Source organism: Falco rusticolus, chromosome 1 (genome assembly GCF_015220075.1).
Source record: "Falco rusticolus isolate bFalRus1 chromosome 1, bFalRus1.pri, whole genome shotgun sequence".
NCBI lineage: Eukaryota > Metazoa > Chordata > Aves > Falconiformes > Falconidae > Falco > Falco rusticolus.
In genome coordinates, this window is record NC_051187.1 from 59,336,070 (window position 1) to 59,348,862 (window position 12,793).

Below are 12,793 nucleotides of genomic sequence, written 5' to 3' on the forward strand. Positions count from 1 at the left end.
TAATTTATGTCCTATAAACATAATCCCCACTCTTAGGGACAAGCAAACTAGGGGAATGGGGCCTGTCCAGTCGATTTTTCTGGCAGTATTTTGCCCTTGGAAACTACACAGGAACACATTCAGACACATGCTTAACACCCTTAATCTGGAAAGCACTTAAACACATGATTAACTTCGGGCACATGTTTGTGAAGCAGAAGACTTGTTTAAGTACTAAAAGGAATACAAGACAATGCTGGTTTTGATCTTCTGGCCAAAATGAAAATAAATGAACAGATCTTTTGGGTCAGCCTGATATGAAAACAAAAGGCTTTTTGATATCAAGGAGAAAAAGGAGGTAGATGGGAGCTGAACTTAGTATCAATCATTTAGTTGCATTTCAGTTGCTACTAGTCATTTCATCACCTTTCCTCATTTTGCATTCTACAGCAGTCAAAAATGCTAAAGAAAGTACTTCTGAAACTGAAAATATTCAGCCACATTTCCAAATGGTGTCAGGCCAGAGCTGCTTTTTCCGCAGGTAGTAAATATTTTGTCAGCCAATGTTCATCTATTTCTAGAACCAATCCCAAACTGGGATCTCAGTTACAATTGAAGCAGTTAGGTAGACATCAAAGGGGAAGAAAAAAACAGATGCCTCTCGTTATGTGTCACAGCACTATCCAAACTAGCCAGCTGCACCAAGGCTTTTACCACCCCATACCAGGTTAACTTCAATAAGTAGTTCCTGCACCTTGCCCAGGCACAGCCACCAATCCCCCACAAGGTTTCAAAAGTTCATCTGCTGTCCGTGCTGTTTCTTCATCCTTTTCAGGCCAGTCCACCCTGCTTCCTTGTCTCTGCTGCTTCCAAATTTTTTTCTTCTCCAGCTCCTCTCCCATCCAGCCTCTCCTCATCCAGGCCCCCTGGCTCTCCCAGGGCCCCTCCTTATCTCTCCTACATCCAAAGTGCTCACTGTCCTCTGCTTCTTTCAGGTCTCTCTCCACGAATTCTCCATGAATGCTATTATTTAGCTTGTGCCTGGAAATGAAACTGAGAATTACTGTTTAATTTTTTTCATGCATATAACATCATATGACTCAATCTGTAAACTCTTTATTAATTACATTTATTTATTCTCTGAAGTGAAAAGCACTCTGTGGGCTCCCTTGGCTGAAAACAATGCACTGCTACTCATGAAAAAAATCTGACCTTAAATAAGTAGTACTGGAAGGGGTACTACAACTATATGGCTGTAAAGTAAGAATATGTGCCTTTACATGATGCTTTTGAGTAATATTTTTCCTACCGGCATGGAGCTTCCTGGGTATCCTCCAGAGTTAGTCCCACTGAAGAGAGCAAGGCAGTCAGTACAGAATCAGGCCCTGACCAGCCAGTGTCCATAATATTTAATTGGCATGACAAGCTTCCCAAATATTGCCAAAACATCTTGTGAGAGGAATTTTTCAATTAGTTTCAGAGGGCAGCAGTCTCTTCAGATAAGGATAGAGGCAATTTCAACTTCTGAAGTTGTTTCAAATGTACACAGAAAAACAGAGTTTCTAAAGCACCAATCACTGCAAAGTCCTTGAAGTTTATGGCATTAAGCTGCTAATCCACAACATGGTACTTTTAAGTTTTAATTGTGCTTCGATAGTTTAATTATCGTCTATTTTAGTTTTGGATGGTTTGATCTACAGTTCATATGAGCCTATCTCATTGCCATCGTTCATATGAAAAACCTTTGAAGCCAAGGGGTTTACCATGTGACTGAGCTCCTCAGGACCTCTGGTGTGCATGTAAGTGGAGCCTGCACAGTCCTATAATGTGGGGGAGGAACTGTGTCTTTTGGTTTGTGTCTGTGGGTTTCTTACTGCCCATGTGAAGATACAGTGGAGACCAGTGATGCAGACATCCGGAAAAACTGAGAAACTATTTTTGGATGCAAGTTCCCATGTTTGCAGCACGTTTCTTTTTCAGAACAACAAGCTTTGCTTTGGGGGCAAACGGCACATCTGGAGCCAAGGAGGAAGAAGGGAGCTCCAGTGGTTTAGATGAGTCATTGTTCCATCTTAATGGAAAACCTATAAAATATCAAACTGCCAGAGAGTAATAGATCTTTCAGGGGTTTATTAGTTTTACAGGTCTTATAAAAATTACTGGAAAAACATATAACTTTAATAGCTGAAAAGTGAAAAGGTTTCATGAGCTTAGGCTCAGCCTGTTTGGATCACGGCATCACTACACTTCTACAGCTGGCATGTGGCACACCAGCTGCAAAAATTCCCCAGACTCTCTCACTTTTGTTTAGCTGTCCTCCAAGGTCACGTGAAAGCTTGTGGCTAGAGTTCCCCTTTCATGAAAATACTTAGATCTCTGGATATAGCTGAGGCTCTTCCTTATTCATAGCTTGCCTGGCAATTTCTAAGTACTAATCCTGTAGACTGAATTTTGCAGCTGATGAAACCACCCAGGAGTGTTACAAGTCTGGATATATATATGTTTATCTGCACTGCATACTCAAGAGGCTTACCAGGCATAATTGCCAGTCAGGAGTATCAATTTAAGTAAGAAATTATGTCATATTTCCAGATTTGAAGAGGTATCACAGAAACTATAGACTAGATTGTTAACAGGGATGACACAAATCATTAGGGGTTACAAAATGGAACAACTATTCTGACTTTCAGTCACAGACACTGAGGCCATAATAATTAGCTACATTCAGCAGCCATCAACTCTAGCATAGCAGTCAGCAGAGCTCATCACCTTGGTCTAGAGAATCACAGAATAATAGAATCATTTAGGTTCAAAAAGACCTTTGAGATCATCAAGCCTAACCATCAGCCCAGGACTGCCAAGCCATCACTAAGCCATGTAGCTAAGCACCACATCTACATGTTTTTTAAATACCTCCAGGGATGGTGACTCAACCACTTCCCTGGGCAGCCTGTTCCAATCCTTCACCACCATTTCAGTGAAAAAAATTTTCCTAATATCCAGTCTAAACCTCCCCTGGCATAACTTGAGGCCATTTCCTCTTACCCTGCTGCTAGTTATCTGGGAGGACAGACTTCCTTCACCTGCCTAGAACCTCCTTTCAGATAGTTGCACAGAGTCTCCTCCTCTCCAGACTAAACAACCCCAGTTCCCTCAGCCACTCCTCATAAGATTGATGCTCCAAACCCTTCACCAGTTTCATTGCCCTTCTCTGGACACACTCCAGCACCTCAATGTCTTTCTGGTAGTGAGTGGCCCAAAACTGAACACAGGATTCAAGGTGCAGCCTCACCAGTGTCGAGTACAGGGGGACAAACACTTCCCAAGTCCTGCTGGCCATGCTGTTTCGGATACAAGCCAGGATGCTGTTGGCCTTCTTGGCCACCTGGGCACACTGCTGGCTCATGTTCAGCCGGCTGTCAGCCAGCACCCCCAGGTCCTTTTCCCCCAGGCAGCTTTCCAGCCGCTCTGCCCCAAGCCTGTAGCGCTGTGTGGGGTTGGTGTGACCCAAGTGCAGGACCCGGCACTTCTCCTTGTTGAACCTCATTGGCCTCGGCCCATCGGTCCAGCCTGTCCAGATCCCTCTGTAGAACCTTCCTGCTCTCCAGCAGATCAACACCCCAACTTGGTATTGTCTGCAAACTTACTGAAGGTGCATTCAATACCCTCATCCAGGTCATCGATAAAGATATTAAACAGAACTGGCCCCAGTACTGAGCCCTGGGGAACACCACTTGTGACCGGCCACGGGCTGGGTGTAACTCCATTTACAACCACTCTTTGGGCTTGGTCATCCAGCCAGCTTTTAACCCAGTGTAGAGTACCCCTGTCCAAGCCATGAGCAGCCAGTTTCTCCAGGAGAATGCTGTGGGAGACAGTGTTAAAGGCTTTACTAAGATCCAGGTAGACAACATCCACAGCCTTTCTCTTGCCCACTGGGGGGGTCATCTTGTCATAGAAGATCAGGTTCGTCAAGCAGGACCTGACCTTCATAACCCCGCGCTGGCTGGGCCTGATCCCCTGGTTGCTCTGTATGTACCGCATGATGGCACTCAGGCTGGTCTGCTCCATAACCTTCCCCGGCACTGAGGCCAGGCTGACAGGCCTGTAGCTCCCTGGATCCTCCTTCCTGCCCTTGCTGTAGATGGCTGTCACACTGGCTAACCTCCAGTCTCCTGGGACCTCTCCAGTTAGCCAGGACTGCTGATAAATGATGGAGAGTGGCTTGGTGAGCTCCTCCACCAGCTCCCTCAGTACCCTCGGGTGGGTCCCACCCAGCTCCCTAGACTTGTTCGTGTCTAAGTGGAGCAGCAGGTCACTAACCGCTTCCTCCTGGGCTGCAGGGATTTCATTCTGCTCCTCCTCATCCCTGTCTTCCAGCTCAGGGGGCTGAGTTACCTGAGGGTAACTAGTCTTGCTGTTAAAGAGTGAGGCAAAGAAAGTGTTAAGTACCTCAGCCTTTTCCTCATCTTTTGTGGCAATGTTCCCTGCCACATCCAATGAAGGATGATCATCCTTGGCCCTCCTTTTGTTTCTAATGTATTTGTAAAAACATCTTTTGTTATCTTTTAAGGCAGTGGCCAGCCAGAGTTCTAGCTGGGCTTCGCCTCTTAATTTTTGCCCTGCATAACCTCGTGACATCTTATAGTCCTGTAGAGTTGCCTGCCCCTTCTTCCAAAGGTGGTAATGTCTCCATTTTTCCCTGAGTTCCAGCCAAAGCTCTCTGTTCAGCCAGGTTGGTCTTCCCCACCAGCTCATCTTCCAGCACATGGGGACATGCTCCTGCCCCTTTAAGATTTCCTTCTTGAAGAATGTGCAGTTGTCCTGGACCCCTTGGCCCTTCAGAACTGTCTAGCAAGGGTCTCTGTCAACCAGCCTCTTAAACACGCCAAAGCCAGCCCCCTGGAAATCCAAGGTAGTGGTTCTGATGACCCCCCTCCTTACTTCTCTGAGAATTGAAAACTGTCATCTCATGATCGCTATGTCCAACATGTTCTCTGACCACCACATCACCCACCAGTCCTTTCCTGTTTGTAAACAGCAGGTCCAGCAGGCCATTTCCCCTGGTTTGCTCACTGACCAGCTGTGTCAGAAAGTCTTTCACACACTCCAGTAACCTCCTGGATTGTTTCCTCTTCGCTGTGTTGTATTTCCAGCTGACATCTGGTAGGTTGAAGTCCCCCACAAGAACAAGGGCTGGCGATCATGAGACTTGTAGGATCTGCTTGTAGAATGTTTCACCTGCCTCTTCATCCTGGCTGGGTGGTCCATAACACACTCCCACCAGGATATCTGCCTTGTTGGTCCTTCCCCTGATTCTCACCCATAAACACCCAACCCTACTGTCACCATCATCCAGCTCTAGGCAGTCGAAACACTCCCTGACATACAGAGCTACCCCACCGCCTCTCCTTCCTTGCCTATCCCTTCTGAAGAGTTTGTAGCCACCCATTGGAGCACGCCAGTCATGACAGTTAACCCACCATGTTTCTGCGCTGGCAAGTATGTCACAGTCTTCCTGCTGCACGATGGCTTCCAGCTCCTCCTATTTGTTGCCCATGCTTCAGGCACTGGCATAGATGCACTTCAGCTGTGCTATCGATCTCAGTTCAAATCCTGGCATGTTGCCCCAGGCTCATCTCTAATGATCTTAGTTTTAGTCCCTTCCCCCTTCAAATCTAGAAGATTTGAAAAGCTAAGTCAGTCTCTTACATCATTACAGCCACCCTAGGATGATGACTATTAGACCGTTGCTGATGTCAAGGTAGTCAAAGGTGGCTGGATCACCACAATTACCTTGGTAGTCGCAGTGACAGTTCATTTTATCCTATAATCTGCATAGAGACTGGTAAAAATGATGTCTTATAGAATGTGCATGCATAAGGCTCTCCTTAGAGCTGGTAAAACCACAGCCAGGCAGATCCTGCTGCTTTCTGAGCCTTTTCCATTACAGGTATACATACCTCAGAAAAAAAGGAAAAGGAAAGAAGAAAACCCATTGAAATTAAGCACAGTTCAGTCTTGTGTACCCAACCTGAATAGGTGCCAAGCACTTCAGGCAGACAAAAAGGTCTGCTCGCTGCTGAGACACAGAACTTCTGTGGAGTTACCTGGGTAATAAATAAAATAAACTACATGGAAAGTAAATTTGTACATATGTAAGAAAGCTGAGCTGCATCACATTTCTCTGGTAGGTTTTAGATCTTTGAAAGATTTTTATTTAAAGTGGAACATGACTATGCTGGGGCCTCTTCTACTCATTAGCCAGCTACAAATGAAGTACAGCACAGATCTCACCCAACAGATGCAGGGATTTATCCTTCAGTCAGATGCAGAGGTCACTCAAGCAGAGGCACGTTTTACAGTGACACCAAGAGTCTTGATTTGCAACCTCTCATTCTGGAAAGCAATTGCACTACAGTGACTACAGTCAACTTACCCAAATACAACGATGTTAACACAATTTGGGACTTCTGGTTGTGAAAACATGAAGCTTTATTACTTTGCACTGAAGTGGCCCACGTCCTGTAAGAAAAGCAGGAGAATAATTAGGAATTTTTTAGTGAGCTAAGGTGACTCACAGCTGTATTTTGTTGATGGAGATTATAAAAGCACTTAATTTTGGCATTCTCCTTCTGAAATGTATGGCAAAGTGGAAGAGACTTGATTTAGTTTTGTTCAAAATTATTTCTAACTCAGTTTATAATGATTTTGTTTCCAGATTTTCCTTTTTGCAAAAATAACTTTTGCTCTCTAGGTTTGGGCATTTAATGCCCTTTTTACCAGATTACAGGTAATGAGATACACTTTCATGTTCTGCTCACCCAGCCCCAAATGACAGAGGGACCTTTTTGTGTCATTGCAAAATTTCCTGCACCAAAGGTCAAAATAAATCTGTTAGTAATTAAGCCGCACCAACTGGCCAAAGACTTTCTTACTCCTGTAAGCTTGTTACCAGACTAAGTGGAAGCAATGGCCTAGGTGAACCAGCTCTTGTGTTATTTGTTGCATGATATCATAAACAGCGGACATTAATACTCATTTCTTGCTAATGCATTCAGATTCATTATAAAAGAGGAAAACAAAATTAATGGATTTGAGTTCACAGTGGATTTCCATTAGGGGCTTGTGTTCTAGCTGCCAATACATCTGGATTTCCTAGGAGTGAATGGGTTTAACCACAGTGTAACAGTTGTTCATAGAAAATCATTAATTAAGCCATGTAAGAGGTTTTGTAAAAGCATTCAAAGCAATGGGAAAATTCCCAGTTGCCTCTGCTTGCTTTTAGCATGATGATATATAACCCCTTGTGCTTAATCATAAATTCGTAAATTGATGCATAATTTTCACAGATTGTGATATAGGATATATTTACAATCTCACAGTACAGGAGTTAGAGAAACAAGATTTTGGAAAGGGAACACCTTTGTGAAAACACAGGTTCACATGTGTTGCATGCTGTGACAAAATATAGTTATAGTACAAGGAAACAGTTATACACCTTCTAAAATGTCACTGGGAGTGAAAAGACAAACCAACTGGTTGCCCATATTTCTGAAATATTTTGCTGTCACGCATTCATTTCACACAAGTACTTTCTGTGAAATAGAGGATGGGTTATGAAGAAAGAATAACAACTTTAACAGCAGAATTTGTTAGCCATATCACCACAATATAGCCCTAAGAGGGACTTCAAGAATTCACTTGCACCAAAGCTGGATAACGATCTGAATCTCAATATATTTGTGTAACCCCTGTTAAGAGTCCTTCAGTTATGGCAACATCACACCATTCCCATGTCATCTGCTCCTTTAGTATCTTAAGGTAATGTATTTTTCTTAATAGCTTACCCGAACTTTGCTGCATTTTGAGCCCATTATTTCTTGCCCTAGCTTATTAGGATATGGAAAAGAAATAATTTCTTTCAGATACAGATCTATAGTCTATCAAAGGACTAATGGAGGCCTGTGCAAGACACCTGTACAGAGTTTGATAGGATGTGAAGGCAGAGAAACTTTAAAATACAGTCAGTTCCTGCCACATTTAAAGATGCCCTGCATGCTTCATAATAACAGAAACAGAGCAGGACCATATACTTAAGAGTGCAAGCAAAGTAATTAAAAAAGTATTGAAGTATTTAATGACAGACACATGTAATAACCAGAAACAGTTAAAAGTGTACAGACAGGGAAGGAACTGGTCAAATACATATAACAAGGTGACGCAGTGTTGCTGGGCTTGGTCTTGACAATACGATCACCAGTAGATGTTACTGTGCTTTCAACTTCTGGACATAATTAATAAAAGAACCTGAGCAATGAATTCACTATTGAACAGCATCTGAGTGAACGACAGCTGATAGGTGGTAGAGACAAACACACAGTCAAAATTAATACGGTTTAGTGTGTGATTGACAGTGGAAAGTGCTAAGCTGAATGGCAACCCTTTGCCAACAGCAGCCAACACGGGAGGCTCACCAACACTTTCTGTTCAGAGAATATAAAGTGTATGTTCTGTACAAAGACTAAAAAGCCTTGCCTCATCTCGCCTCACTCCTCCTTGTCAAGGCCTTTCTGCCTAAATAGACAGTATACACATGCTCTTATGGAGTGTGCACTCCTACTAATACAGAAATAAAAGCCTTCCCTCACCTCACCCTGCCTCCCAGGGTGTATACAGAATTACAGTTGTTGCTTCACCTCACCTCACCTTGTGAGGCCTTTTCCGCCGTGCAGAGCACTCACATTACCTCTATGTGTTCTTTATCTATTACCTGTCTATAGAGACAGAAAAGCCTCAGCCGGGCAGAACGATGGCAGGGGTTTGTACGGTATGTCTGTGCGTCGTGGCAGGGGCGGTGAAGCTTCCCCTTCCCCGGGCCTGTCCACCCGCACCCTCAGGGTTGCAGGCGGGGCAGGCGGCCCCCACCACCCGCAGGCCAAGCGGGCCGGGCCGGGCCTCTCAGCCGCACAGGCCGCGCCCCGCAGGGAGCGGGGCAGGTCAGGCTGCAGCACCCACCCCCGCAGGGACCGAAGCCCGGCACGGCGGCGGCGGGAGGGGCGCCCGGCCTACCTCACGCCGGGCAGGGCGGTGCCGCGGAGGCGCCGCCAGGGGGCGCTGCGGGCGGCGGCGTTAACGGCCGCAGGGCCGCGGTGGCGGGAGCGGCGCTCGGGCCCGCCTGCGCGCTCCTGCCCTCTCCGCTCCCCAGGGGCGGCCGCGGCATCCCGGCCCGTCGGCGACTCTCTACGCCCGGCTGCGGCCGGGGCGGAGAAGCAGGAGGAAGAGGAGTGGGCCGGAGTGAGGAAGCGCAGCGAGAAGCCATGTCCGCGCCTGCCGGGCTGCCACCGCGGCCCGCCGGTGCAGCCGCCGCCGCCGTTTACCCGGGCGGGCCTGGTGCCTCCCGGGAGGCCGCGGCCCCTCCGAGCGGCGCGCCCGGCTACCAGAACGGTGAGGGGCGGGCGGCCTGGGCGCGGCCTAGCACTGGCGGTCGCGGCGGCGGGGAGAGACGGTTCGTGGGGCCATCTGCGCGGCTGCCCCGCGGGGGGCCCGGCGGGTTCCGCGGGCCGGGGGGGCCCTGCTCGCCTTCCCCTCCTCCTGGGGTGGCGGGAGGTGCGGGGCGCCGCGGCAGCCGCTGAGGGGGGCGGCGTGGGCGCCGGTCCGGCGGAGGGCCCCGCGGGCCGCGGCGGAGTCCTTTCTCTGCAGGGCGGCGGAGGCGCTGGGGAAAGGCCCGGCCCGGCGCGGCGTGCGGAGCTAACTCCCCCGGGGCGCGGGCTCTGTCAGCCCCGGCGGGGGGCACCCGCCTCCCTGCGCGCCGGTTGGGACCCGCTCGCTGCTGCGGCGCCCGCGTCGCGGCCTCCCGGGAGCGCTCCGGGTGCCGGGGCGCCTCCAGGCCTCGGCGCTGGCAGCCGTGCCCGAGCGCGGGCAGCGAACCACGTATTGCAGACGGGAGTGCTTACTTCGCAACTGTTCATGAACTTAACAGTAGTAGGTGGGTAGGCGTTCCCGCAACTGGTTCTTGGATTTTGAGTTGAATAAGCAAGATTGGACCGGTGAAATGTGGGCCACTGAAAAACGGTGGTAAAACGGTTCAGAGTCACAAAATACTGACTTGCTTTTCAGTTGAAGAGGTGCTGAGCCTTTAACAGTACGCGAATTAAAATAATTACCGTGCAGTTCCTCGTTTTTAAATTGGTGCGCTATAAAATTAGTTCTTTATTAATACACCTCGTTAACTTTAAAGAATGCCTGTATGGTCTTTGTCCCCACCTAATGATGGTTTGGTATCTAAATGGGGCCTCTTGCATAGAGTTTTGGCTTCTGCTGTGAAGCTGTTTTTTGTAGTCGAGCTGTTTTGTGCACAGGTGTGTTTTCTGTACAGATCAGTACGCAGGCTAACAACCTACAATATTTTTTACTCATGAATATTTCTTGTGTCCAAAGTGGTAGTTAAGCACTTACGTGTCTATAAAGTAGGTTGAGTCAGTTTGCAGATAATGCAAAAGTCACTGAAGTGTAAGAAAACAAAAGTAATTAAATGGTAGATTTTAGGGAGATACTAATGCCTTAGATGTGTCCAAACTTTGACAAAACTCAGCATTACAATATTAAAGTTACTCAAAAAATGCCAGCTTACGTGGCTTTTAATAAAAACACATGTCATCAGGACACAGCTACTACTGCATCAATAACCTGCAAATATCATAGAAAGAGAAACTGACACATGTTCTTTTCGTGTTTTTAACAGAATGAAACTGTAAAGAGCCATCATTACAGTTTGTTTCTTTAATTAACTCTATGTTTTTGCTAATATCCTCAAAAATAGCTTGTTTAAAACCTTGTAGTAGACCACTTAATTTCTTCAGAAGTTTTTCCTCAGTTCTGGGAAATTTGTACACTGTTCAGTAATAGTCTTGAATTTTTGTTGTATAACTTGCAGACTACTCAAGTTAACTTTGGCTTCTGTGTTCCTTAAGATATCTTACAGTAATGTGTATTTGATCATTTGCAGGCAAGAACTCTGAATTTGTCATTTTGTGTCATTTAGCAATAGCATTACAGAATTTTTAGATTAGTGTATCTGTCTTCTTTTAGTACTAATCTTCTGGAGTTATAACACAGGATTTGAGTCTTTTTTAAATTGTGATAGGAGGGGGAGAAGAGGGGGAATAGTAACAGGAAAAAAACTACTGGAAATTTCCATTCTCTCTGATAGAAACTAAATTTCACAAAGATTGACATCACTTTTGAAATTTCATTTTACGTCGGTACAGTGGAGTGTAAGTGTAAGATACTTAAGTGAATACAGCTATTTCTGTATTGGCTGAAAGAAAACACTAGTGCATCCTTTCAGATGTTTAGAGTGCTCTATGTTTTAATTTCATAAACCATGGATTTTTCAGGTAAAACCTTGAAGTTCCAGGGATCAGATAAAAGAGAGACTGTTTTTTTTGCAGAAAGCAAGCAACCTGTTGCACATACAGGATATTAAAAAGGATGTTCAGCTTTGTTTTTTAATAAGTTTTGCTTGCTCCAATGACTAAGTCCATTTGAGACCCATGAAAACTTCAGTTTTATTATAACATAGGTTTTTAAAAAATTCTGTTTGTGTTTGGGGTTTTTTCCCATTTCTGTTACGGTGGTCTTAGTTTGATCCTGTACTCAAATAATGTGTTAAAAAAAAAAAAGCGCCTTTGAGGGGGTGTTCATGAGTTTGGGACTTTGAAATGTAGTTCTTCTGAATACAGTCTTGCAAGTTTGAGAAGCTTTTATTGTAGTAGTCTTACAGGTGACTTTGTATGTAAGTGGAAAGTGACCAGTTTTCTGACTTCAGCATAATAAAATGTTGCTTGTTAAATCACTACTAAAAGATGGTGTATTTTTCAGTAGCATGGAGGATTTCAGTGCTAACAATTTAAAGTATTGAAATGTAACACTGAGAAGCTAATTATACTGAATCCTCATGGTTCTTCAGAAGATTTGTCTAGTGGTGTCTACAAATGGTTTGTGAGTTTACCATTGTTATCTCTACTAGCATTTTGGGACCGTAATTTTCATTGTGGCGTTATTTAGCTCCGTTTTCCATCCCTGCTCGGATTTTGGGTCTTCTGGATAGTTTCATTAAATGTGATAAAGAGGTAGAGATCTGAAAGATACGAAATTCCTGAATATTTTGCGAAATGGGAAGCTGGGTGAACGAAGGAGCCAGACATTAATTGCATGACTGAGCTGTTGTGAGAGCTCAGCAGTGGCTTGATGTGCTGGCTTGTTTGCTGGCAGTTAACGAGGCACAGTAATGCTGCTCTCTGTCCATCCCATAAGGGACATGTGCGGGAGCTGTGGTGAGTCTCTGGAGGTCAGTAAAGGGATGTTAAAAGTTAAAGAAGACGTAACATGTTTTTGGCTGGAAAGGAAGTTGATGTTGTAGTTTATGTACATAGACTACATGTGGGCAGGGTATATTGCAGATGGCTAAATTATTCAGGTGAGAGAATGCATGGACATAAAACCCAAAGAAACATGAAACTAGCAAGCAAAGCTTTACTAATTCATGTAGTGCTATAGCCACAGCAGTGGGTTTGGTTTTTTTAGTGGTTGCTTTTTCCCCCCCTTAAAAAGTGATAAGGCTTTGGGGGTTTGCCTGTTAATGTTTGTATAGTAATACATTATAAAGCATTAATTTGTCTGTAGAAGGAGAGGTTCACTGCTTTCATTACAGAGGTGGTGTTTTAGCAGTACACCTGTGTGCAGCCAAGGTTTTCAGCTCCTCCCATGGAGGTTTGGGGGTTTTTTTTGAGCTATTTGTCAAGTGGTTTGA

General features: G+C 45.5%; 1 protein-coding gene and 1 long non-coding RNA gene across 4 annotated transcripts in view; one reads left to right on the forward strand and one right to left on the reverse strand.

Annotated features, from left to right (window-relative positions):
• Positions 1 to 829: 829 nt before the first annotated feature.
• Positions 830 to 8,993, reverse strand: LOC119145004. Its single transcript, XR_005103272.1, has 3 exons — positions 8,753 to 8,993; positions 6,419 to 6,504; positions 830 to 1,020 (listed from the first exon to the last, which is right to left on the reverse strand). It is a non-coding gene; the product is annotated as an uncharacterized LOC119145004 (long non-coding RNA).
• A 113-nt stretch (positions 8,994 to 9,106) lies between these two features.
• The window catches only part of SEC24B (SEC24 homolog B, COPII coat complex component), a 49,809-nt gene continuing 46,122 nt past the window's right edge, over positions 9,107 to 12,793 (forward strand). The window contains exon 1 of one of the 3 annotated variants that reach the window (XM_037380978.1): positions 9,107 to 9,426. In XM_037380978.1, coding sequence (XP_037236875.1) covers positions 9,300 to 9,426 — 127 coding nt within the window. In that variant the 5' untranslated portion in view covers positions 9,107 to 9,299. Of the gene's footprint in view, positions 9,427 to 9,905; positions 9,968 to 12,793 lie in introns of those variants that run through there. The other 2 variants (XM_037380969.1, XM_037380987.1) reach the window with 2 other exon arrangements.